This window comes from Carassius gibelio, chromosome B7 (assembly GCF_023724105.1).
Source record: "Carassius gibelio isolate Cgi1373 ecotype wild population from Czech Republic chromosome B7, carGib1.2-hapl.c, whole genome shotgun sequence".
Classification (NCBI taxonomy): Eukaryota; Metazoa; Chordata; class Actinopteri; order Cypriniformes; family Cyprinidae; genus Carassius; species Carassius gibelio.
This window is the reverse complement of record NC_068402.1, coordinates 35,541,149-35,565,469: the sequence shown is the minus strand read 5'-3', so window position 1 is coordinate 35,565,469 and position 24,321 is coordinate 35,541,149. Positions and strand designations below refer to the sequence as shown.

Here is a 24,321-nt window from a genome sequence, read left to right as displayed (position 1 = left end):
TTGTAAACATTATCATGAAAATATCTAGATGGACTGACAAAAAGGCAAGTCATTACTGAACGCCAATCCTAAATGAAAAGCTCCTATAAATGCATTTAGAACAAGTAGTTTATAACATGCAAGGTCAATTTCCAGGGGTTTACTGACTTAATATGCACAGACATGTAAAATAAAATAGTTGTTAAATACACAACATGTCACATTGCAATTCATACCACTAAAAATACTAGTTTAGGAAAGACTAAATAGGGTTAATGTTTGAAAATACTCTTTTATATTTTATCTTCAAAATAGACAATGCATCCTGCCATATCATTCTGAAATATATAGAATCATTTGATTTTATCATTGCACCAGGATGGGTTTCCACATCTTTGATGCTACTGTATGAAATAACTCTGCACTTTATAATGAACTTCGGGGAATTGATCATAAAAATTGCATTGTTCTTCCTGAATACATCAACATCAACTCGGTCCTTATCAAGGGTGCAACTGAAAACAAAGCTATGGATGGATCTGGTGGGCGAGGGTTACGGACTTGAGGACCAATGGCTTGACTGTCAAGAGTTGCCTGAGGTTTGTGATCTCGAGCATGAGTCCATTTACTTTCATATAAACTGCATAGTAGTAATACAAAGTTTCTTGAGTACAGCTCTCAGTTGCATAGTGATGCGTCATCACATGTACATTAAATCATTTCTTTTACTTAAGGAGCCCATCATTAATACTTCACAACAGCATAAATGTGGGACCAGTATCCGGTTGCATTCAACTGTGCGGGAAAGCTCAACTGCTTCACTTTGAGTATTGGAGGTATCTCTAAAGAAGGTAATGACAACATTGTGAATTTAAAACATTGAAATGTGCATCATTCACTGCAGTAATAAATAAATTGTAAGTAATGGAATGAAATATAAGACAAACAAATCATACACAGAAAATCTACCCTGTTTTCAAGAGGTATTTAAAGATGTACAGTGGTCCGTTTTAACATGACATAACTTTTTGCCCAATATGAAACACTGAGAAGTGAGTAAAGTTGGTGTGTAATGTTCTCTCAACTTGGAAAGTGGTTTTCAAACTGTTGTGTGCCAGTTTAGACAATAAAAGTAAATAAATAAAAGCACCAACACTGAATTAACCGACGAACCTACTGAATTGACACTCATTTTATGTTCTCAAATTGTACGTAAACTTTTCATCCAATTTCTTAGCCAGCAAATAGTTGGCTCATCAGTTTATAAGCTAAAAGAAACGTGTTCTTATTAAAAAAAAAAAAAAAGCAAAGAGCCTTCTTAAAGGGCATTGAATGACACCCCTGAATGAGATTTGGTGGTCTGCTTTTGTTGTTTTACTTTTGAAGTGGTTGACCCAAAAAGTTTAAGAACCACTACCATAAACACTGCGGTGCTTTTTCTTTGTATGTCAATATCTGAATTGGTTAAATTTTGTGGGGGATTACCTGTTTGGTGAATAATGGAAGACAGGGGGCAGTGTTTGGGATGCAAGTGTTACTTTGGCCATCAGATGTTGATCAGCAATTCTACACTTCACCTTTGAATTGGTGTAAAACGTTGGCAAATGTGTCTACCTTGTCATTTAAATTTTTACATACAGTGTCATCACTGCTTCATATACGAGGGATTTCTCTCTGGAAGTGTTCGTCCTGATTGTTTCATTGTACATGCATTTGCTAAACCTTTACATCATTGCACATCTCACAGAATGACCACACAAATCCATTTAAATCATTAAATATAAAACCAAAGCACAAATTTCCAGTGAAAAAGGCAACCGTTTAAATTTGTACACTACTTATGTTGCCACAGAGATCGAGCACACAATAAGTGCCTCACCATCAACAACAAGCATTCCCAGGTCCAATGTGGGACCATACTGGTTTAAAGAGGTAACATACACATTATACAGTACAGTGACAGCAGCAGAGGGCAGAGATTGGTTGGTTAGTTGAAACGCCATGGAGTTGCGTAATATCCATTTCGACATTTTGGCTCACGTGAGGAGTTTGCAGTCTGAACAACAGAAAAAAAGGCCAATGTGACCAGTAAAGGTGAGTAAAAGGTAGTATATGATCTGAGCAAGTGGGGATGATAATGAAGAATGAGGAAGAGGAGGTCTCCTGCTCCTCTGTATTCTCAGGAGGATGTTAGTGATCCACACCATCCCCGAGTTCCTAGACAAATATCAACCCGTGTAGCATTGTGATAAGGTATAAAGCCTTTGGGAGGTCAGAGAAGTGTGTCTGAATGTGCTTTGAAACGGATGCTTTTAGTATTTAACAGTACATCCGGAGAATGACCGTCCTCTTTTAAAAAAGGACAAAGTCTCCAATTGAGGCCTTGTCCCAAATGGTACCCTCAGCCCTTAAGTCTTTCATGGAGTTCACTCTTAAGTAATATAATGCCATACAGACTGTCAGTTAGTAGTCTGTTTTCAAAGTCCGAACCAGGTTGGGCTCAACTAAAGGGTGCATTGAGGGACACAGTGGTTGCAAAGGTGGAATCCTTATAAAGCTTGACAAGTAGGACACCTTATGGTCTGTATAAGCAAAGACCATGAGCCCACTTGGATTTCAGCATATGGGTCAGAGGCACTCAAACGCCATTTAAATAAAATGTAGTTGTTTCTGCAAACATGTAGGGCAATGATTATACCAGAGGTGTCCAATCCTGCTCTAGGACGGCCAACAGTTTATCTCTAATCTACTCCAGCACACCTTCTTGGGGGTTTCAAGTAACCCTGAATACCTTGGTTCGGGGTGAACTCTGAAGGATTAACCCTCAGAAGCAGGACTAGTGGACCCCTGGACAAGAGTTCATGTTGGCATAGGGAACATTGAGTCAGTATGTGGACCTGCACAACCCCTGTGGTTCCTGTCGAGGTCACAGGTGTGACTAGGCCATGCAAAGATCCCATGATGAGGTAGTTGGTTCTGTGAGTATGAGCTAGTAGTGACCCAATCTTGGGTTCTGGGAGGTGAGCCATAGTTGCAGGTCAACTCCAACCTTTAAGACTGGCAAATTTGAACAGTAGGCTGAGTGTGGAGTGTGGCTAAATGTCTCACTCCTGTCACTGTAGGTCCATGTGCAAACAGAGAACCTCCTTCTGGAAGGATTTCACTGCTCTGAAGAAAGACGGCTAAAAGTCTGAGCCTTGAAAACAAAGTAGGTAAGTCTCCTGAAACATGCTTACTGAGAGGGTTTTCCTTCAGTGAATGTCGGAATTTCTTATAGAAGTTCAGTTAATTATGTAATGCGTTACCGAAATCCATAAAGGGTTGTTCACACTGACAGCAATTAAATCATTGGATCTGATCATTGGCAAGTCGACGTGGTCCTGGTCGCTAGTAGGTGTTCCTACTTGACTGATGGTGATTGTGGGACTCTGGTGCCGCAGGCTCCTCTATTCTCTTCTGCCTACCAGATGGGAACATTATCTGCATGATGCCTACTCTTCTATTTTATTTTTCACTGAGATATTAATTGCCTTGTCTGTCATGTAGAACCAATTCTGTACTCAACTACAATATCCAAGTGTATCAGGCAGCAGAACATGTGAGCTTCATTGTCTACACTCCCACTGGTACTCTGCACAACACTGTTGCATTGCAACTCACGGTCTTTCATGTTGCCTCCAATCTGTCATTGAAAGTGAAAGCCATCTGGTGCCTATATCACTGCAAATCGCTGTCAGAGTGAGCACCTCCTTGAAACTGCAAGACTATAACCTTCTCATCACAACTTTGGCCAAGATGGTTATTCTTTAAGAATGGCAAATTCTTCTCAAATGTTGGGCTGAGAGGTGTTTGGAGCTGTGCTTGTTAGGGAAGCTTCATAAACAGTCCATTGTCCATGGAAGGGACGGACATGGGAAAGGAAAACTGGAATAGACTCATATCAGCAGTGAGCGCAGCCATCGCAGCAGGGTCATGCTCGATCTGGTTTCTCAGGGATGGGTCGATCTTCTCCAAGCGCCGCTTTAGCCTCTTTGCCTCCCTTTCACGGATTAGTCTTGCCTGCCTCTTCTCGGGCGTCTCGTTGGCCCGCTTGAGTCGCATGGCTTCCCGGTCTCGCTGCAGACGACGTGCCCGCTGTTCATCCGTCTCCTGCATCCTTTGCATACGCTTTGCCTCACGGTCTCGTAAGCGGCGTATCTCCCGCTCATCTGGTGTCTCACATGATCGCTTGTTTTTCTTGGCCGTTCGTTCCCGTTCAAGCCGCTGCATCCGCACCTCTGTGGGTTCATTCTTCCTACGGATTGCCCATTTCCGCATGGTCGGCGACTGGGCATCCACAAGCTGCTGGTAGGCTACACAGCTGTTACAAACCAACAAAACCCCAGCTGGGTACACAGGCATAGGGTTCATAAGGTCTGGAAGAGGTGGAAGTCCTGTATTTTGAGGACTGAGGCTGTTGGAGAGTGAGGGAAAAGGAGGTGCAGAAGAGAGAAGACCATCTGGTAATGAGGTCAGTCCAGGACCAGGATTTGTGTTTGGGTTAGTCATAGTGCTTCTGGGTAAAGAGTCGGACATGGCACAGGCCTCACCCTCACTGTTGATCTCTATACTGCTTGTGTCGAGGAACTCCTTCAACTTTTCCCTACAATTTCAGGAAACCATTAGAATCAACAATGAAGAACAGCATCCTAGTAAAATCACATCTCGAGTAAAGAACTGACCTGTTGAAGTTGTTAGTGTCTGTGAAGCGAGCCCCACATACGGCACAGTTGGACAGTCGGTCCTCTGAATGGATGAGAAGATGACGACCAAGAGAGCCTGGAGAACTAAGAGCTCTTCCACAAACAGGACAGATATAGCTCTTACTGCCACTCTCAGCTGTGTGCTGATGAAAGTAAATAAGGTACAAAGAGATTTCATACATTAATTCTTCTCAAATGAAGAGACTTAAAGAAACGGTCACCATTCACTTTTGTTGTTCCAAATCCATATGAATTTCTATCTTCCAGATGATTTTAAATATATGTACCAGTCATTGTTTTCAAGCAATTACAATAGGGACTAGAGCTTTCAAGCTTCAAAAAGGGTGAAAAGTAATCTTTTGATAAGTCTCCATTTATTATAAATGGTTTGAAAAGCTGAGTTAAAACAAACCAATATCCCGGAGTAATTCATTTACTCAAACAGTACACTGACTGAACTGCTGTGAAGAGAGAACTGAAGATGAACACCGAGCCAGATAACGAACAATAGACTGACTTGTTCACGACTGAAGAACCGGTTGCATCGGTGTTCGGAACACCAGTAGTTCTTTCGGACAGTTCGATTCAATAATCCGGTTGAAGAAAACGGTTCACCCGTTCTTTTGCGCTCGACGTAATGCCGTCATTGGCGATGATTGCCATTGATTCAAGCCTTCAGTTTACCCGCGATCATAACACTAGCACAGAATCAGTTCACCTCTTTGTGTCTGTGTGCTTCACGCTGAATCACAGATGCGCAGTATCATCAGCTCCTCGGTTCTCGAAACGGAAGCGTCTGACAGAAACGGTTCTTGACTCGAGAACGAGTCAGTCTGTTGTTCATTATCTGGCTCGGCTCGGTGTTCATCTTCAGTTCTCTCTTCACAGCAGTTCAGTCAGTGTACTGTTTGAGTGCATGCATTACTCCAGGATATTGGTTTGTTTGAACTCAGAGGGAGTGTCAGACACATTAAAAAAGTTAACATCTTAACTCATTTGTGGATTAATGCGTATTGGAGACGCGAACCGTTTAAAACGATTCAGTTTGATTTGGTGAACAGTTTCAAAAAGATCCGGTCACATTGAATGATTCGTTCGCGAACCGGATATCACAAACTGCTTTGTTTTGAACTCTCTCTCACAACAGACAAGGGAGAGAAGACAATGCTGTATAAAGTCTTAGTTTTTGCTATTTTTGGAACAAAATGTATTTTTGATGCTTAAATTCTAACTGACTCTCTGATGTCACATGAGCCCCTTTCACACTGCCATTCCGGCAAATATACGGGTAAAGTGTTCTGGGAATTGTTCCTGGGTCGCTAGATTTGGCACTTTCACACTGCCAGTGATTACCCGGGATATGTGCGTGCTTTCACACACAACCCTTAAAGATCCCGTAACGACACGTGACATCAGCGCGTGACGTGTAATGTACGAGTCGAAGAGTTAGGCACGTTATACTTTCACTGAAGCAAGCAAACGATCTCGGCGTCAGCGCGGAAAGTGAGGAACTAACTGATCTCTGCTTCATTACAGTTTACACATTTTTTTGTCGCTAACGTTGTTCTTCCTTCAAAACAGCCGGTAAAAGAGTCGCGCGATAACGTGCGTCATCACTTCGACAAGGCATTAGATTTGGCTTTTGTTCACACAGCGCTCGTCCTAGGTGTTACTAGGTCCCCGACCCAGGTTCAATGGCGGAATCAATCCCAGGACGTGTTTGCTTTCACACAGAAGGCGACCCGGCAATGTTCCGGCAAAATGCCGGTTCCGACATGCAGTGTGAAAGGGGCAATGGACTACTTTAATGATGTTTTTCATACCTTTCTGGACATGGACAGTAGACCGTTCACACAGCTTCAATGGAGGGACAGAAAGCTCTCGGACTAAATCTAAAATATCTTAAACTGTGTTCCAAAGATAAACTGTGGTCTTACGGGTTTGGAACAACATGAGGGTGAGTCATTAATGACATAATTTTTCTATTTGGGTGAACTAACCCTTTAAGTAGTGGTGTCCTCACCTGGTAGACGTGTGCGATGAGCTCATCTGGGCTATTGAACTCCAGGGAACAAAGAGGACATGCAAAACTGCTCCCCTGGTATGTCCCCTCCTCGTTCTCCTAACATACATTAAGCACCAACAAACAGTTAAATCGATGAGTAACAAGGCTTCTAGTCTGACATGTAGTGTAATATTTTTTTATATCGTATGATTGCACACAAGTGACTATTCCCTGAAACTGCTAATGACTGAAGCTGTGGCTGACTGATGTGGCATTGGTGTGGTATGGCAGACAAATGAATGCATAAGCTATCGTGACTCATTCCAACTGTCGTCTCAAATGGGTTGCTATAGAGCCATGAGTCACCCTACAAAAATATCTATCGACCCTTAAAGGTGCTGTATGTAAGATTTTGACTCTACTAATGCATAAACATTTCTGTAAAGATGTTTTGCGTCTAAACAAATGCAATTCTTGTAAAGAAAAAAAAAGAGAAAGAAACAGCAGTCATGCACCACCCCTGCGTTAACGGAGTTAAAAAAAAATTACACTGTTAAACTGGAAAAATAAATCGGTTAACGTGCTAATTTTGACAGCACTAATATATTTATAATATCCAATGATGGCTTCTTCCAAGCTCTCATCTCAATCCAGGGAGCCACTTATATTAAGCAGCCTTAACTACTACTTGCATTAAAAAATAAGTACATTGTACTTATTGTGTTCATATTGTATTGCAAAATACTTTTGCTGCTATTGAGGTGAGATTCGGGCAAGCTTAAGGACAGGTTTGGTGGTATGGGTAGGTTTAAGGGTGGGTTAAGGAGTAAGGGATGGGTCAGAAGTGTAATTATAGAAATTCAATACAGATGTAATTACATGCATGTATTTTTTTTTTAAATGTAAGCACAACGTAAAAATAACATAAGTGCATTGAACCAAATGATTAATTTAAAGGTAGGTAAATATTAGTTAAGGTCACTTAATATAAAGAGGGACTGAAATAAATGTATTTGTACTTTCCAATATAAATATTTTGCATTTATATGAATGGGCCAAAAAACATGAATAGCATGCAAAGCTGGTAAAAAAAAATTAAATTAATCTCCAAAATATTGTGACAAACGAGTCCACAGAATACTAAAATATGTGGATGTTTTAATATCATTCGAAACACATTTTACATTCTGGTTACATTTTTTCCTTTTCTTTGCAAGTTATTTTCCAGTAAAAACAGCTTTCTGAGCACTGTCTGTGACAATGTTATCATGCAAATCATGATAACAGAAGAATTCAAGATAATCACACAACCATCTACGTCTTGCATTAAACCTCCATCGCTCACCTCCTTGACGTCATCCTGTAGCATGTGGCCGTGGCTCTTATTACTCGTCATGCTGTCATCAGCAGAGGCATTTGAGGAGTCGTCTTTATCAAAATCACTATCACCGTCGTCTGGCAGGATAGGGGGAAAAGTTAGTTCATGTTATCAATGGCTCCATCACAGGTCATTGCCTTTATGTCCCAATCACAGCTGTCTTCCTGTTTTTTGTTTGTTTTTTGATGAGTAGTGTGTGTCTCACCACTTGTGCTGTCTTGCTCTTCAGGTTCCTGTGAGTTGTTGCTATGGCATTCCCCGTCCTCAGTGAAGTCCTCTCTAGCATCCATCTCAAAAGTGTGCTGCGGGCCGGACAACCCAGTCGTGTGAAAAGGCCCTGTTAGTGAAACGACATGGACATTGAAAATGCCACTATATTCAAAAGGCTTTCCTGCTTTGTATGCTAGGGCATTGCGGTGTGGTTTCTAGACTATTTTGAGAGTTTTTGTGCATTTCTGGGTGATTGCTAGGTTGTTGCATACAGGCCCAACTCAAGTCACTTCTTAAATATAATACTTTTTTTGTTGTTTTGTCACCAAATATATAGATATGACTTGAGGCATCATTCATGACTGTTCTTACTTTTTCCTTTTTTGCCAAAAATTACAAATCTTTCATGTTGTTCCAAACCTGTGGAACACATTCAAGAGAATGAATCATAAATGCATTTAAATTTAGAGGGGGGTCTTGTGTTGTTTAGACCACTATGTTCTTCAAAATATTGTTTAAATAATAATAAATTACAGAAAGAAGTTCCATGTTCTGTCATCTATTATTCAGTCACTTAGTTTTCCCATTGTTTTAGGTTTTTGCTGTGGTATCCATTCACGATCAGTATATTAAGATATTTTAATTATCATATCAAAGTCATAATTTTGGTATCATGACAACATTACTAATTTATGAGAAAATACAACATATTATTGGGATCTTAGAAATAAGGTTCCATTTGTAACCATTATTTAACTGCATTGGTTAATATGAACCAACAATGAAAATAGCATTAATTCATTATTAAAATCAAACGATGTATCTGTTAAGATCATTTAATATATCTAAGCGCACATAAACTAACAACAAACAAATAACCAAGTCTTACAAACATTGTAACTAGTGTTTTGCTCACTGTTAGTCAATGCATTAAATAATGTTTAACTAATAAACCTTACTGTAAAGTGTTACTGTTTTTATGTATATAAGGCATTATGCAAGCATTATAAGGAATACCATTATAATGCATTATCAATAGGAAAGTGTCACCAAAAAGCATCCTGGATGTACATCAAAAAGCCCAAATCAGAATGATTCTAGCTTCAATTTTGAATTTCAAAGAAAAGACGGACCGTTTCAAACAGAGGCCAGAGCTGTGGTGGTGTTGTGTGATCAGAACAAGAGTTGATACTGCATTACAACATTACACACACGCTAACCAACCCCCACATTACACGCTCAACTCAACATACACCGCAGTCCCAGAGGAAACGGCCTGCATCTCCTGCACGCAGAGTCAATGGCTCTAATGTGAGAATCATCTCCAGAAGCAATCCATACACCCACACGGGGATGCTTTTCCCACTGCATGCATCCCATTACTCCAAACTCCTTCTGCAAAGCTGCTTTAATCAGTAACATGAACTGCAACCAGCATACGAATAAACCCAGGTGTTATGCTTTCAAGTGCCAGTGCAACACGATACAGTGTTCTGGAAACTCAATGTTTGAATGGTTCAGAAAAGATGAATCACTCTCTAGCAAATTTTGATCTGGAGATTAAGGCTAGAACCATGATTTATGGGTATTACTACAGCACACAGTGAGCAGTGGTGCAAAATGGGTTGTTTTATTAAGATACAACTTGACATTGGTTTTCTAAACCAGCGATACAATATTTGCCTGCGACTGAGATTATGCACCTATTTAACACAACCAGTTACAATTTCTTTAACTCACAAATGCAACCAAAATATAGCATAGACAGTTAATTGAACTCCTGTATGTAACCAGACATCAACAACAAATAAATGAATCCACACAAGATCATCAATCGTCTGATGACAGCTTGAACAATGGCAAGTCTTTCTCTTAGGACAAAGACAACAAAATAAGGTACTCCAGTTGTTCAAAAAATACATTTATCCAGAAAAAGAAATCTCTTTATGCATTGTATAGTCATTTGATCAATGCATCGTTGTTGTTGTTTTTTTTTTTAATCCTTATATGGATAGTTGACCCAAAAATGAATGTCATCATGTAGGCTACTCAGCACCCTTAAGTCATCCCACATCTCTGCTAAACACAAGAAGAATAACCAAACAGTTCTAATGACCATTCATTTCCATTGTAAACTCCTAAAAATAAAGGTTCTTTTTTTTTTGCCATCGATGGTTCCATGAAGAACCTTTAACATCCATCCACTCTTAAATATAAGGCTTTGAAAGGATGTTTTTGCATAGAAGAACCATTTTGGGTTCCCATTTCAGTGAACAGTTCTCAGAAGAACCATGATTTTATTTCTTTTAATAATCTAAAGAACCTTTTTTGCAAAGAGAAACTTTTGTAGAGTGGAAAGGTTCTACGGAATCATTTTAGCCAATAAAGAACCTTTACTTTTTGAGAGTGTGAAATCTTTCCATTCCACAAAAGGTTCTCTTTAGTAGAAAAAGAAGAAAAGTAGTTCTTTATATGGCATCGTATGTGAAATCTCTTTTTTGGAACCATTGTTTTCAAGAGGCTGTTTATACGACAACGTTTTCTGCCAAAAAAACTAAAATTTTGCCTGTTCGTTTACACTACAATGGCGTTTTGGGGAATGGAAAAGCTTTTTTTTTTTTTTTTTTACCGGTTTCAAAGTGCACATTTTTGAAAACACCTCCATTACTGTTTCCGTATAAACACCCAAAATGGGAATCTTTGAAAACAGTGACGTCATGCTCTTGCACAGTATGTTTTAGGTATCTAGACATGCACAGTATGTGTCGATTTTAAAGGCAAGCGCGAACAAACATACGCAACAATGGCAGAGTAAATGGTGCGGTTGTTGCTATTTTAGAGTTTGCTAACGCTTCTTCAGCAAAGTGTGGATTTACTTCACCAATATTACAACCAACAGTGGAGACGCATCATATACAACATATAATCATCACTTTCCTACAGGTACTGTTTACTAACAAGGTGACAGCGCCAACTACTGGCCTGACACACATAATACAGCGTTTTTTGGTGGTTTTCGCGGATATGTGTAAATGCAAATCATTTTGACTACATCATTGTCGTGTAAACATATATATTAAGAGTGTTTGTACAAAAAAAATATTTAAAAATCTGAGATAATTCAAATGTAGATAAAATGGAACGACATGAAGGTGAATAAATAGACCAAATTTTCTTTTTTTGGTTAAACGATCAGCAAGCTTTAGTCTACATGCCTCCAGCACATATTGTTTTCCCATCTGAAAAACAACAGCCGACACAAGTAATATTTTACATCAACTACTAATCACCAAAGGTTGTCTAGAGCTTGCACGCCATACTTTCCCAGCATCCTCAGGATGGTTTCAAAGGGTTTTTGGGAGCATCTATAAGCACAGAAGACTTTGCCAGAAGGATATCGGCGTTAAACTAAACGGATAACTGATACAACAGAGCGGCTTCACGGCAGTCAGCCCATGATTGATGCAAGCGTGTTCCCCATCCCCCTCCACCAGTTCTGTCCGTACATCTGTCTCTCCACCCTCCCTCCGTCTTCTCCTCGCCCCCCCTCTCTGTGTGCCACTGTGATGTTATCTCAGAGTCTGTGTGTCTGTAGGCAGGAGGTGACGCAGTGTCTGTCTACATCCAGACAAAGAGACAAACTCATCGGCCAACAGACACCAGAGAAAGGCTGAAGTCACTGGAGGGGGGGTGGGAACAAAAAAGACAAAAAGAGACAAACTTAACTCGGATGCCAAACAATGAGAGCGCTCCTGAATTCAAACCATCCCAAAGTCTTTACAAACCCACCAACAAAACAGAAAACAGTACAAATCCTGAGAACGGGCAGGGGACGGGGCCCTCGCATGCTGTCTAGTTTGGTGGGCTGGAAGAACAGTCATAGACAGACATCAGATAAACCCAGACAAGCAACTCAGACCTAACTTTGCCTAACTGAGAAAAGCCAGGCATGATTGAAGAACAAGATAAGACATAAACGTTCCCATGGAGTAGCATTTCCCATAGTGCATCCCACTGTGTCTTCTACAGTCCCTATTAAATAATACATTTTAGTGCCGGCAAACGATTAATCGCATCCAAAATAAAAGTTTTTGTTCACACAATACATGTGTGTAGTGTGCATATTTATTTTTATTTAATTCATAAATATGAGACTCACGGTAGATACTGGAAACTTTGCTAAAAAAATGGTGTGGGATTTACTTTGAAACTATTTTTGCTAGTTAATTTCACAAAATATTACAAAGAAAAAGCAAGTAACTTTTTTTCTTTTCTTTTAACAGTGTGTGAATATATGATCAAATGTTATATATATATATATATATATATATATATATATATATATATATATATATATATATATATATTTTATATTATATATAACTTACTTTGGTCTTCAGTCATGTGAAACCTTAATAAATGATCAGTTTTATATACCCCAAATTGCTATAAAACAAGCTCGACCTTTCAATAAGGTCTGCATCGTAGCCAACGCGCAACCTTACAAAAGAAATGGTGCAGATCAACCTAAATAAAATATTATTGTTGATAGTTGCATTGCATTAAATTATGGAGTATGTGTCTCCCAATAAAGAGAGAATCACAATGGCACGAAGGGTAACACTGTAGAAGTCAGATACTCATTCAGGAAAGCGGTTTCTTACATTAACGTGATAGTGTTCGGTCACTCCACTGTCTACCATAAAACAATCTTAAAAATGTATTAAAGTTAAATCAATTTCATGTCCATGCAGTTAACCATTGGTAAACAACTGTGTAATAAGCAATATAATGTACGTCTGACAGTCAAACTAGATGTACATTTTAGAAACTCCACAGAGGAATATTTATGATGAATTACTTTTATCTCTCGCATTTAAATGTTTTCTTTTTTTGTGCATTACTAAAAAAGATGCAAGTTAACATGTTTATGTTCCTACTGATGAAAACAAGTGAGGGAAGAATCTGTGAAAATTAAAAAAAGGGGGAAACCTGATAACTAGGGGAAAAGTGATATTAAAAAGTGATATTAAAGATATCTCTATAGATATTATGAATTATTGTCTATTCTCTATAACAGAAAACTCTTTTTTGTTTTAGTTCTCGAAAGCATGTCCAGAAAAAGAGTACATGCTTCACGCAGAAGAGGTGCAATAGTTTGCAGGAAGTGGTTTATATTTAAAGACATTATTTATGGCCTATTGTTGGGTTTCAGTCTCTTCGCAAGAATATGTGACCCAGTCTTAAGTGGCACAGGTGTATTTGTAGCAATAGCCACAAATACATTGTATGGGTCAAAATTATTGATTTTTATTTAATGCCAAGAATAATCATCAATCAAATCAATCAAGTAAAGATCATGTCCCATTAATATATTTTGTAATTATATCAAAACTTAATTTTTTATCTATATTATGCATTGCTAAGAACTTAATTTAGACAACTTTAAAGGTGATTTTCTCCTTGTTTATTTATTTTTGCTCCCTAAGATTTCAAATAGCAGCATCTCAACCAAATATTGTCTGATCCTAACAAACCATACATCAATGTAAAGCTTTCAGATCATGTACAAATCTCACTTTCAAAAATGTGTCCCTTATGAAGTGTGTTTAGTGCTCCTGGGTCACATATCACAGTGACATTATCAGAAGTAAGTGAATGTGAGGATATATTCGGCTCGTGGAGTCAAACATCACGCACTAAGTGTTCAAGTATCTATTTAATCGTGTGTATATCCTCCTCTAGATTAGGTTTAAACCAGCTGATACTGTGAATGTACTGTGATGAGAGTGTGTGAACGCCTGGCCTCTAAAGCAAACACTGTATCACGATCACAGTCACCACCAGGAGACTAAAAGCCGGTTTTATGTAACGTTAAATGAAAAGTGTTTACGATACCTGGGATACCTACAATTCACTTTGAAAGGGTTGGTCTGTTTGCGTCTGGACATATTATCCCCGACTCCCGGGTGAAGAAAGCCGAATCTCTCTTTGATCCGAGTGATGTTGAGATGCTTTCAGCCAATGCAAGGGTGCATGCACTAAAACCATACAGTCTATGACTAAAGCACACAACAATCCGTGAACAACACGCAGAAGGGAGCAGCAGACGCTACATTGACTCAGGATCATTTGACTAAAAGAGAATTAAAGAGGACTTCTGCGCACACAAACATCTTGCTCTCGGTCGATGAGAGCGCGTGCATGTCGATTGAGCTCGGTTTCCAAACACGAGAGAGACCGGAGAAGGATGAGGAGAGTAGATGTGAAAGCCTGCAACACTGTAGCCGGGGAAATGCACTGCGGAGCCTCTTCACCTAGATGCATTTTTTTTTCAAGCGATGAGCTGAGAAGAATGACTAATGTTATTACATACCTCCCACTATTCATCAACGAAACACGTGTGCTCCTGTAGGGGGCGCTCTGCGGCTCACTTACCGTTTAAAATCGTGTTTTTTTCATTTAGAAACATTTATCCTCGTGTAAACATGCTCTTTTATATTATAATTTGAATGTTTTTACTTGATGTACAAGGGGAAGTATTCCGCAACATGTTCTGCAGAATCATTAAACGGCTAATTTATCGACTCAACGCTGATTGGTTGCTCCTTAACAGCGCTGAGAAAAGTAACACTAGCCACATGATATTTTCACGTTGAGTCAATCGCTCTTGTGCAACGATTCAAAGCTGATAAACACTGTGAAAATGTTATATATTTTTATGCAGTGGCTACTATATTGAATCCATTATAAACCTCGTTCGCTCTCCACTCGAAAATAATTTTATAAACAGAAAATATTTACGCTGAATCTGTCTGTTGCACACGTGACCCATCTTTTAATGACAATTTCTGGACATTACCTTTCTAGCAGTTTTTCGATTTCTATGTTTGGAAGCCTGTTTGGTTTGTAAAGGAAACAACGAGACGCATTGTGGGATACACATACGTGGATGTGGAGGACAATGCCGTCATCTATCTATCTATCTATCTATCTATCTGATCAAGAAATGTAGGTGCATGTTACATGCTTTAGTAATACTAAACTACCATAAGATTAGATGTTGCCTAGTATTCTTAAATGTATTTATTTTTTGTTATTGTATGGCAAGCTATTATTGTAAAGAGTACACACAATTATTGATGTTTTCTTTCTTTTAGATTCTGCAGAGGAAAAAAGATATCCTGTTGACTGTTGACACGGACAACTAAAAAGAAGATGTACAAAACATGAGTAATTTGCTTAAATTAATACAAATAAAATAAAATGGAAAACAACTTAGAGATGTGAACCATTAGAATACAGAAATAATACTAATAATATAATTAATAATCTAATCTAATAAAACATTATTATAATAATTAATATATAGAAAGATACTATAATAAACAAACTAAACTCATTTGATTCTCTTCACATAGCCTACATGAGATACATAATACAGATAATTGGTTAAAAAACAGAGAAACAGCCGTCAACTTAATACAAATAAATAACAACTGAATAATTTGCCTTGGTTTCAGAGCAGTGAAAATATAGAGGCCGATTATTTGACTTTGGAAACAATATGCTGACTTTATAATACCATGCTTTATTTTCCTCACACAATATGTGCTGTGAAAAAGCTGTTTTTGTATTTTAGGAAGATGGACTATCATATTTGGTGCTATTTGTCATCAATCCCTTTTATAGCTTGTCACCTAGTTTTCACAAGTTATATTTCAGGTGATCTTTGAATAATTTTATTTGGCATAAGAAGTGAAAAAACTAAAACAAACAAACAAACCCACAAAAAAAAAAAAAAAAAAAAAAAAAATGATTTATTATAGGCTACAGTACAACATAATAGTAGGATATTACAAGATTTATTTTACAATATGAAAGTAATTATCTGACTTCGGAGACAACACGCTGTCATGATATCATGCTTAATTTTATCCCACAATATAAATGTTTTTATTCTTTATAAATGATACGAGCTGCTTTTATATATTAGGAAGATAGCTATGTCATTATATTTGGGGGGTCCTTGGCATCAGATGCTGATCTAAAGGCACTTGTTGGAAGTGCCAAATTTCACCAAAAAGAAGAGAAAACGAGATCCAGTTGAGTGACTCCCAGAGGAAGCACCTCTCGCTGCGCGGACCGAAGCACGGCTCTTTGGGAAAGTCATCCGCCGTAATGACACGTAGCCTAGTGCTAAACACAACTCGACTACACTGACATAAAACGAGTAACGTGCATAGTATCACGAGTTCCCCCGCGAACATAGCTCGGGATTCATATAGTGAGGTGGCTAGAGACTCTTGTTATATATGACCATGGAGCACAAAACAAGTCATAACTAAGTAGCACGGAGATCTAGACCAGTGTTTGCAAACAGCGATGACGTGTTGGTGGGCGGAGCCTAGCAGTCGTGGAATAAAATAATAAAAAAGGTAATTTTGAGTTTATATTTAAAAATTCTGCTTTTTTTTTCCTTCAATTGGGAGATTTTACCCCACAATTCTGGTAAGAAAAATTAACTCGTCATTCTCTCGTTTCATTCTCTTGTTTTTAACACCACACTCAATGGCTTTTTTTTCTCTCTCTCGCAATTGTTGAGTTGAATCAAGTTATACAGTTCGAACTAGGAGATAAACTTGCATTTGTAAGAAAAAAAGTCAGAATTGTGAGATAAAAATAGGTAAATGTTATGTAAAATTTTATAGGTTTAAATAATATTTCATGCTTTTACTGTTGGGCTAAAAAAATATGTCCCCTATCTGAATATTATATAGACTTTTAAAGGTAATTTTCTCAATATTTCGATTTTTTTGCACCTCAGATTTCGGATTTTCAAATAGCTGTATCTCAGCCAAATGCTGTCCTGTCCTAACAGAGCTTATTTATACAGCTTTCAGATGATTTTTCAGAATTTAAAAAAACTGACCCCATATGACTGGCTTTGTGCTCCAGGGTCACATATTACTTTATACTAAACCACGTCTATGCAAGCCATTTGACCGCATTTTTTAAGCTCATATTCTCTTTTTAATGCATAAACACGATAATAACTGTTGGCGATGCTCATAAACACAAGCTCGCAACATAAGTCACTCAATTGTATCTAGATCAGGTCGCACCTTTTTTTTTTTTTTTTTTTTTTTTTTTTACATCCGCATTAGTGAAGTTCTGAACATCAGTCATGTATCCCTCCGCCTGCGGTAGAAGTTCTGACTGTCAGTCATGTATCCCTCCGCCTGCGGTAGAAGTGCTGAGGCTGGAGCCGCCGCCATTTTGAATGTCTGGTCCGTTCCTCCTTCCGTCGATCGAGAAGGTTGTTCTTGTTTTCTGGTATCATAACGGCTGGTGAGTGGGAGCTCGTTTTAATCGACTAAACGACTTCGTATATGACCGTAGAGCTCGGCGCTGTCAAGCCGCTCGGTTGTATTCGCGTGTGCTCGGGTTGACTCTGCGCTGCATAGGAAGTGGCTCGCACAGGCTAATGCTAAAGCTAACGCCCGTGCACCGGGACGCTGTCATAAGCTGCATCGCTAACAGTCGCTCAACTATCACTCGAACAGTACTCATGAAATCCCAGTTAGACTGTAGTTTATGACTGTTTCAGTGTGTTTAAGGTAGAGGTGTGTGTTGAATCCTCCGTCAAATCGTCGCTCGAGTCGAGGCCCGACTAGACTCCAGTCAGTTAGCAGCGGACTCACGCAGTGCTTCATTCACAGACATCACGGAGCAATAACACAGGTATTTATCGTCATTTAAACCGCTTAGAAACTAGTATTAATACCCGTGAAGAGAACTGAACCGTTCCCGTGTGTTACCACAGCATAACGTCGCCATCTCCCCACTGTTTATCAGTTAGCTTAGCATTAATGGCTTGACCAGATAGCGCCAGAAACATCAACACCTTCGACAATCTCTATAATGTTACAGAATAAACAGTCCAGGTGTTGTGTGACGACATGATGTAGTGGTGAAGGGGAAGGATGCGAGGTGTGAGATGTCACTTGTTGTGTGTTTTAGGCTGGTTTAGTCGTCAGGTGTTTCGAGGGAGATGTTAAATCATTCTCGGTTCAGTCCTCTCTACATCAGTGCTGTCTAAAGTGTTGTGTGTGTTTTTTTCATGTCTGAACACCCGTTGGTTTGTGGTGAACACATGAATGTCTCTTCCTGGTGAAAGTGGAGTGAGGTTACAGTAATAAAGGAAGTGCTCGTGTGTAAACGTGTCCTGTCGGTCCCTGCGGTAGTTTGCATGATCCCTGCCTTAGATTTGCATCCTCAGTCCACTCCAAGAGTTTAGTTTTTTTCTTTTTCTGTAACTAACTATCGATTAGTTCACTCATCTAGCAATTTCTTACAGTTAATATATGTGACCCTGGAGCCCCAAACCAGTCATAAGTAGCACAGGTGTATTCGTGGGGATATTTTAAATAATTTATTTTAATGCTTTGTAACTTTAAATGCATTGCTAAGACTCACATCAGCTACAGTAGATCTTCAGATGAGTGCAGCTCATTTCTCAGTTATTTCTCGATGCCCAGACTTCTTAGTATCTTCTTGTATCTATGAACTGTTGCTCCTAAACATCCCTCTCTGTTATAACGTTGACAGGTCATTTACTGTGAGGCTGAAGTCGTTTTAATTGTTCTTTACACCTAAATGGTATCTTTCTCTGCTTTTTATTCCCTGCAGAGCAGTACTAATTACTGGCTGATCTCCAATATCGATATATTACTAACCAAAGTAATCCGATAGTGAGCTGTCTGTTTTTGGTTGTGGGTTTACTAATTATTTGTGATGCGCTGAATTTTCAGGAAATTGAGATATTCAGACAAAAGGCGGAAATCATGGTCTCAAACAGTTAGCACGTCTTCAATGATGTTTTGATGTCTTCGTCTCATGGACACGACGTGAACGAGCTACAACAAGGAAACATCAGCAGCGTGGATGCACTTCACGGAGCAAATATAATACGAGAGTAGCAATATGTAAAATATGTTTGGCTGAAATATCGTGAGGCTTCTGGTTCACTACGACTGAGAACAGCATACAGTGATCAATTCCCTTTATATGACTTTGGTCTTGTTTGCTAAATGAAAACGTTTTAATTCAGGCCCACAGTTTAAATCAAGAAAACCTGTTTAGTTTTCCGTTATCGTAATCTGGGTCACTATCAGTGTTGATTTACACACACCTTCAGTGATTTGATGATCGTGCTACTGTCCCAGATCTGGTAAAATATTATTGTACAACAGCCACTTCTGTAGTTTTAGTCCATTCTTGTTGCATTTAGCTAAAACCATTAAATCGTAGAGTCAGATTGTATCAGCAAACTCTTCTTTTAAACTGTCTATTCAAAGCAGAATAGCTTCCCCAATGCAACAGATCTCCTCACATCAGCCGTAGATGCCTTTGGCAGGAGACCCACAGAGCAACAGTGCTCTTATTATCTGGGAATGAGAGGTATGGTCCCGTAAAGCTGACCTTGGAGAAACTGTTCTTGTTTTACACTTTAAAGCTGCCCCACCTAAGGTCACCGTAATCCCTCTCTATTGTATCGTACCTCTTCTGTCGTCTAAGCAGTGAGCTGGAAGTGGAAGAGCGTGTGTATGAAAGCAGTCCTGCTTCTTTCTGAACGTTGTAGTTGAATAGCAAGCTCCCTTTCACTGTCAAGGTGGATCATGTGGCCTTGCGTGTTTCACCGGCTAGGTGTGTGTAGTCATGCTTTCTTAATGTCGTAAAGGGGAGTTCCTCCTTCATTCATCTGTAAAGGTCATGGCAGGACTGATGTCTCAATATTGGATGCTGAATCACAAGCTGTCATGAAGCTGATGATACATGGCCATGATTCTCAGTGTTTGGATGCCAGCTCGTTTGATGTTGAAAACCCATCTTGTGTTTCTGTCTTACATTTTAAATCCAGCGAGAGTAGCTCAGTTGCAGGAGCCGTCCCGGGAATACGAAGCACTTTCTTGTCTCGCACTTGTTCCCTCGATTGAGCCGTCTAAACAGCATCATATCCATGAGTAGGCTTTAATTTAATCTTCTCTGTGCTGTGCAAACTATGTATAGAGGAGAGTAGGTCTTGTGGGAGGAAATATGCAGCCGATTCAGTGTAGATCTATCATACTTCTGCAATGCCAGGCATATTTTGATAAGTCCCATTCTTAAACTTTTAGATGGTTTATTCTACTACTTTTATCTTCATAGTTTTACAGTATACTTTATCCAAATCAGCACTTATTATAGGGAAAGACATCCGGAGCGATATGTCCTTAAGTGCTGTTTAGCGTACAAAGCTGTAGGGTTTTCTGAGTAACTCTGAAGTCGCGAGGTTTCGTACTGCGGTATCAATCTACTACATTGTCTTAAAGTGTTAGTGCACTCAAAAATACAGTTATTTACCCTCATGTTGTGTTAAGCCTGCTTGCATTTTGTCAGTGAGAAATTAGATATTTTGAAGTTTTTGGACCTCATTGACTTTCATTGTGTTGACAAAGAAAATAATTAGATGTTTTCCCAAATATCATCTTTTGTGCTCCACATCTACACAGGTTTTTTAGTGTCTTACAAAATCGGAAATCGATATTTTTTTTTTTTAGTTAAGCAAACGATCTACCAATTATTTCACTGCAATTTTTGTTTTCCTCTTTGATTGTATGCAGGCTGCCTGTGCATAACCTCCCCCCCAACCAGAAGTTTGTAAGAACTCTTGTTTGCAGCTTAAGTTAAGCCAGGGCCACTAATTGCCCTTCGCCTGCATGTCATCTGCATGGAGAGGTTTGCTGATGCTAACACAGTGCTAAGTAAGCTGAAGAGGCACTTAGAAATGAAGTTTCCTTTCCTCAAAGAAAGAAGACTTGGCTTTCATTGAACTGGCAGAAGACCAAGAACTGTGTGAAGGCATCTGACACAATACAAGAGGCTAGTTACTTATTGCTGGAGCTTATTGAAGCCGTAATTTCTAATGCTAGTATGTATGCAGATTTTATGACCTCATGAGACAAAATGGACTATTTGTACTTTGAAGGAGAAAAAGTTCCATTCAGTATTAACTAGTAAAGACAAAGATGTTTAAAAATGGGAAAAAGTGTATATATCAAAAGACCCAAAGAGATATACTGGTTTTAAAACACAGTATTGATGTTAAAATCCCTTGGAATATGACCATTTTTTAAAGTTTCTGAAAACAAATCATTCTGGTGCTTTTTATAGAGTCTGCACTGTATGCTTTTATATTTATTTGACAAACTGGTTTTACAGTCGTACACCGTAAAGAGTAATATTAATGATAGCACGAATATCACTTTAGCTTTTTCGCTTTTTAAAACCATAAGAATGAAAATGTGTTTTTCGCAAAACTGTGAACTTGAGATAAAGGCCACTTCATGTTTTATACCTTGGAATAAGACTTTGCTTTTATCACTACGGGCTTAATTGGACAATGACATTGCATATTTGTCATTAAACAGTCTTCTTTGCACTCTCCATTCATTTGTGACCGTAACTTTTGTTGTTCTGCTGGGAGATGCTGAGAATGTCTTTGTTTAGCAAGTAATTACTGTGGTTTCTTTCTGGTTGGAGCAGCTTAATTAGGTGCTGCATGCTAACAGATTTAAAGTGCGGGGCTCCTCTGTGATGGAGAGCCAAAAGCAGCTCTCATCTCTGCATGGAGGGAGGGAGGAATATTAACTTTGTGTTGTGTCTTGGCTCTGTATGTGTGTGATTAATGTGCTTTCTCAGAGCAGTAAACCACTTGTAGTGCTCCGTCTTTCCAGTGCCACTGATTACTTGCTTTTGCAATTACAAGGTGACCTCACACTGTCCATGCACTTCGATGCCACGAGCTGCTCTTTGTGTTGGGGTGAAAGTACTGTAATGTTTGAACTTGAAAGTTGAAAGCCATGTCCATCCAACCTCAGTCTGCAGGATGAGTCATTTCCTGTTCAGTCTGTTTATGTGCTCCACGTTCATATATTTAACTGCTCTTTTTGCCGCAAAGCTGTCCCTGCGCATCCTACGACACCTTCCTACAATAATCCAGAGAGGATTTGTGATAGATGAGCCTTCTCTTTCCATTAGCAGCCCCATTTCACTCCTTCCATGCTAATAACCATCTAAATCTCACTGTTTATGAGCTGAAGATCGGTTTTCTCCTGTCTGGCAGCTGTTAGTCTGACCTCTAATTTCTGTGCTCTCTTTACCTGTATATTTGCCTTCATTTCGGATGCTAATATATGTTTATTGGGTTTCTCTTTTGATTGGATGCCATGCAAGGTATAATTTTTGCTCCTACTTTGAAGTAAAAGTTTCTTTCAAGTGCCCTTTTCCGTTTTGGTTGCTCCAGATGTTTGTGTTCGAGCTGGATTCGTGTTGAATGCTGTAGAAACAGGTTCATGCAGCTGGGAGTAAATAGGCGGTCATGTGATCTTACCACTTTACATGTTCTCACTTTTAATTTTTAATCAGCCTCCAGTGGATTGAAACCTGATTCTGTTGAAGGAATGGAATTTCACAGGTGATCTGTCCGTCTGTGTTTGGCTGATAGAGCTGATTATGGCAATACACTGATGTCTGCCTTCCCCAGACTGTCCCCATAGAAAAGATGGCCACATGTGCCATGAGTCAATTATGAGATGCTCGGCGTCCTTTGGGATTGTTCGAGCTCTGCAGAACGACTGATCAAGAGCACGCTCTGGGGTGTTGTGCTTAAATCATCTCACAGAGCAAGAGCCATGTCCCTATTTACATCATTAACATGGCAACGCTTCATTTAGATTTGACAACTGGTTGCTGTTATGGTCTGTATAAGCTAATTTAACAGTTAATGTCATGAGAAAACCATGCGTTATATAAAAAGATAGCCTTCATTAAGCTTGACGTCTGAAAATATTTTCTTTTTGTTTTTCTATTTAAAGGGGGTGTACAAAACTGCATAATAAAAAAAAAAAAAAATCAGCTAGTGTGTGGCTTAAATGTCTAGTCAACTAATTGGCCTGAAGGTGAGTCTGTGCAGGTTTCAGATTCATCTATGTGTCCCTATTTGGATGCATTTCTTAGGGAGCGTTTATATAAGGCCAACTAAGCCCAGCGAACTATAGATGTATTTGTAAATTTATGCTATGTTAACTGGAATTTTTTTTTTTAAATCACTCTTGTTGAGATGGTCCCTGAAAAAATTCTGAGATTTAAGTTGGTCTGAAAGAATATGGATGTCGATATGGTACTTTTAAAGAGGATTTAAATGTGCAAAGGGTGCATTTATTGTGAAAACTGTATTGCAGGCATCCTGTCAACATCTTAAACGTACTTTACACATCACTATTATTATTATTATTATTATATACTAGGGCTGGGCAATAAACAATATTGTATTGTGTAAACTAGGGGTGTAACGATACGCGTATTTGTATTGAACCGTTCGGTACGACGCTTTCGGTTCGGTACGCGGTACGCATTATGTATACCGAACGGTTCGTTGGAGTAATTAATTATATTTGGAAAAAAAAAAAAAAAAGAGAGAGATAGAAATATAATGATATGCGTTCAACAAGGTAGCCCAATAACCCAAACAACGTAACAGGCAACGCCCCTGACACTCCCGAAGAAGAAAAAAACACCATCTTATATGTTTATGTTAGGCTACTCAGCAGGCGCTCGCTCACTCAGTACGCGCTGAAGGCTCGTTGCAAAATAGCCAATGCGTTTAACAGACTAGAAATGAGAAGATCCCCCAATAACCAACAGGTCTGGTGTTTGGGTGCACTTTGGATTCCCTTTAAGCTATAATGGTGATGGCAAGAGAGTGGTGGATAAAAAAACAACGGTATGTCGCATCTGCAACATGACAGGGTACACCAGCGGGAATACAAAAAAAAAAAAAAAAAAAAAACACCAGCGGGAATATCTGGGATATATGCGTCAGTACTATCTGGGAAAAGATGAAAAAAAGGAGAAACATGCACGCAGCAAACTATCCCTGCAGCATTTAGACACTATAGCTTACA

At 39.0% G+C, this 24,321-nt stretch overlaps 2 protein-coding genes and 1 long non-coding RNA gene across 5 annotated transcripts in view; 2 read left to right on the top strand and 1 right to left on the bottom strand.

Moving 5' to 3' along the window:
- The first annotated feature begins 263 nt into the window (after positions 1–263).
- Positions 264–8,887, top strand: LOC127962527 (uncharacterized). The gene is made up of 3 exons (XR_008154597.1): positions 264–578; positions 714–830; positions 8,334–8,887. It is a non-coding gene; the product is annotated as an uncharacterized LOC127962527 (long non-coding RNA).
- LOC127962525 (zinc finger protein 821) lies at positions 1,219–14,684 on the bottom strand. 2 transcript variants are annotated; one of them, XM_052562131.1, is made up of 6 exons: positions 14,213–14,684; positions 8,310–8,441; positions 8,072–8,181; positions 6,745–6,843; positions 4,701–4,864; positions 1,219–4,621 (listed from the first exon to the last, which is right to left on the bottom strand). In XM_052562131.1, the coding sequence occupies exons 2-6, from the start codon at positions 8,392–8,394 to the stop codon at positions 3,844–3,846; spliced, it is 1,236 nt and encodes a 411-aa protein (XP_052418091.1). In that variant the 5' UTR covers positions 8,395–8,441; positions 14,213–14,684; the 3' UTR covers positions 1,219–3,843. The 2 variants fall into 2 exon arrangements, with proteins under 2 accessions (XP_052418091.1, XP_052418090.1); XM_052562130.1 differs by having other exon boundaries at positions 14,226–14,684.
- Positions 14,685–16,471: 1,787 nt separating this feature from the next.
- Positions 16,472–24,321, top strand: part of ap1g1 (adaptor related protein complex 1 subunit gamma 1) — a 28,224-nt gene continuing 20,374 nt past the window's right edge. Inside the window, exon 1 of one of the 2 annotated variants that reach the window (XM_052562128.1) lies at positions 16,472–18,058. The gene's annotated coding sequence lies outside the window, so the exon portion shown is untranslated. The remainder of the gene's footprint in view (positions 18,059–24,321) is intronic. The other variant, XM_052562127.1, reaches the window with a different exon arrangement.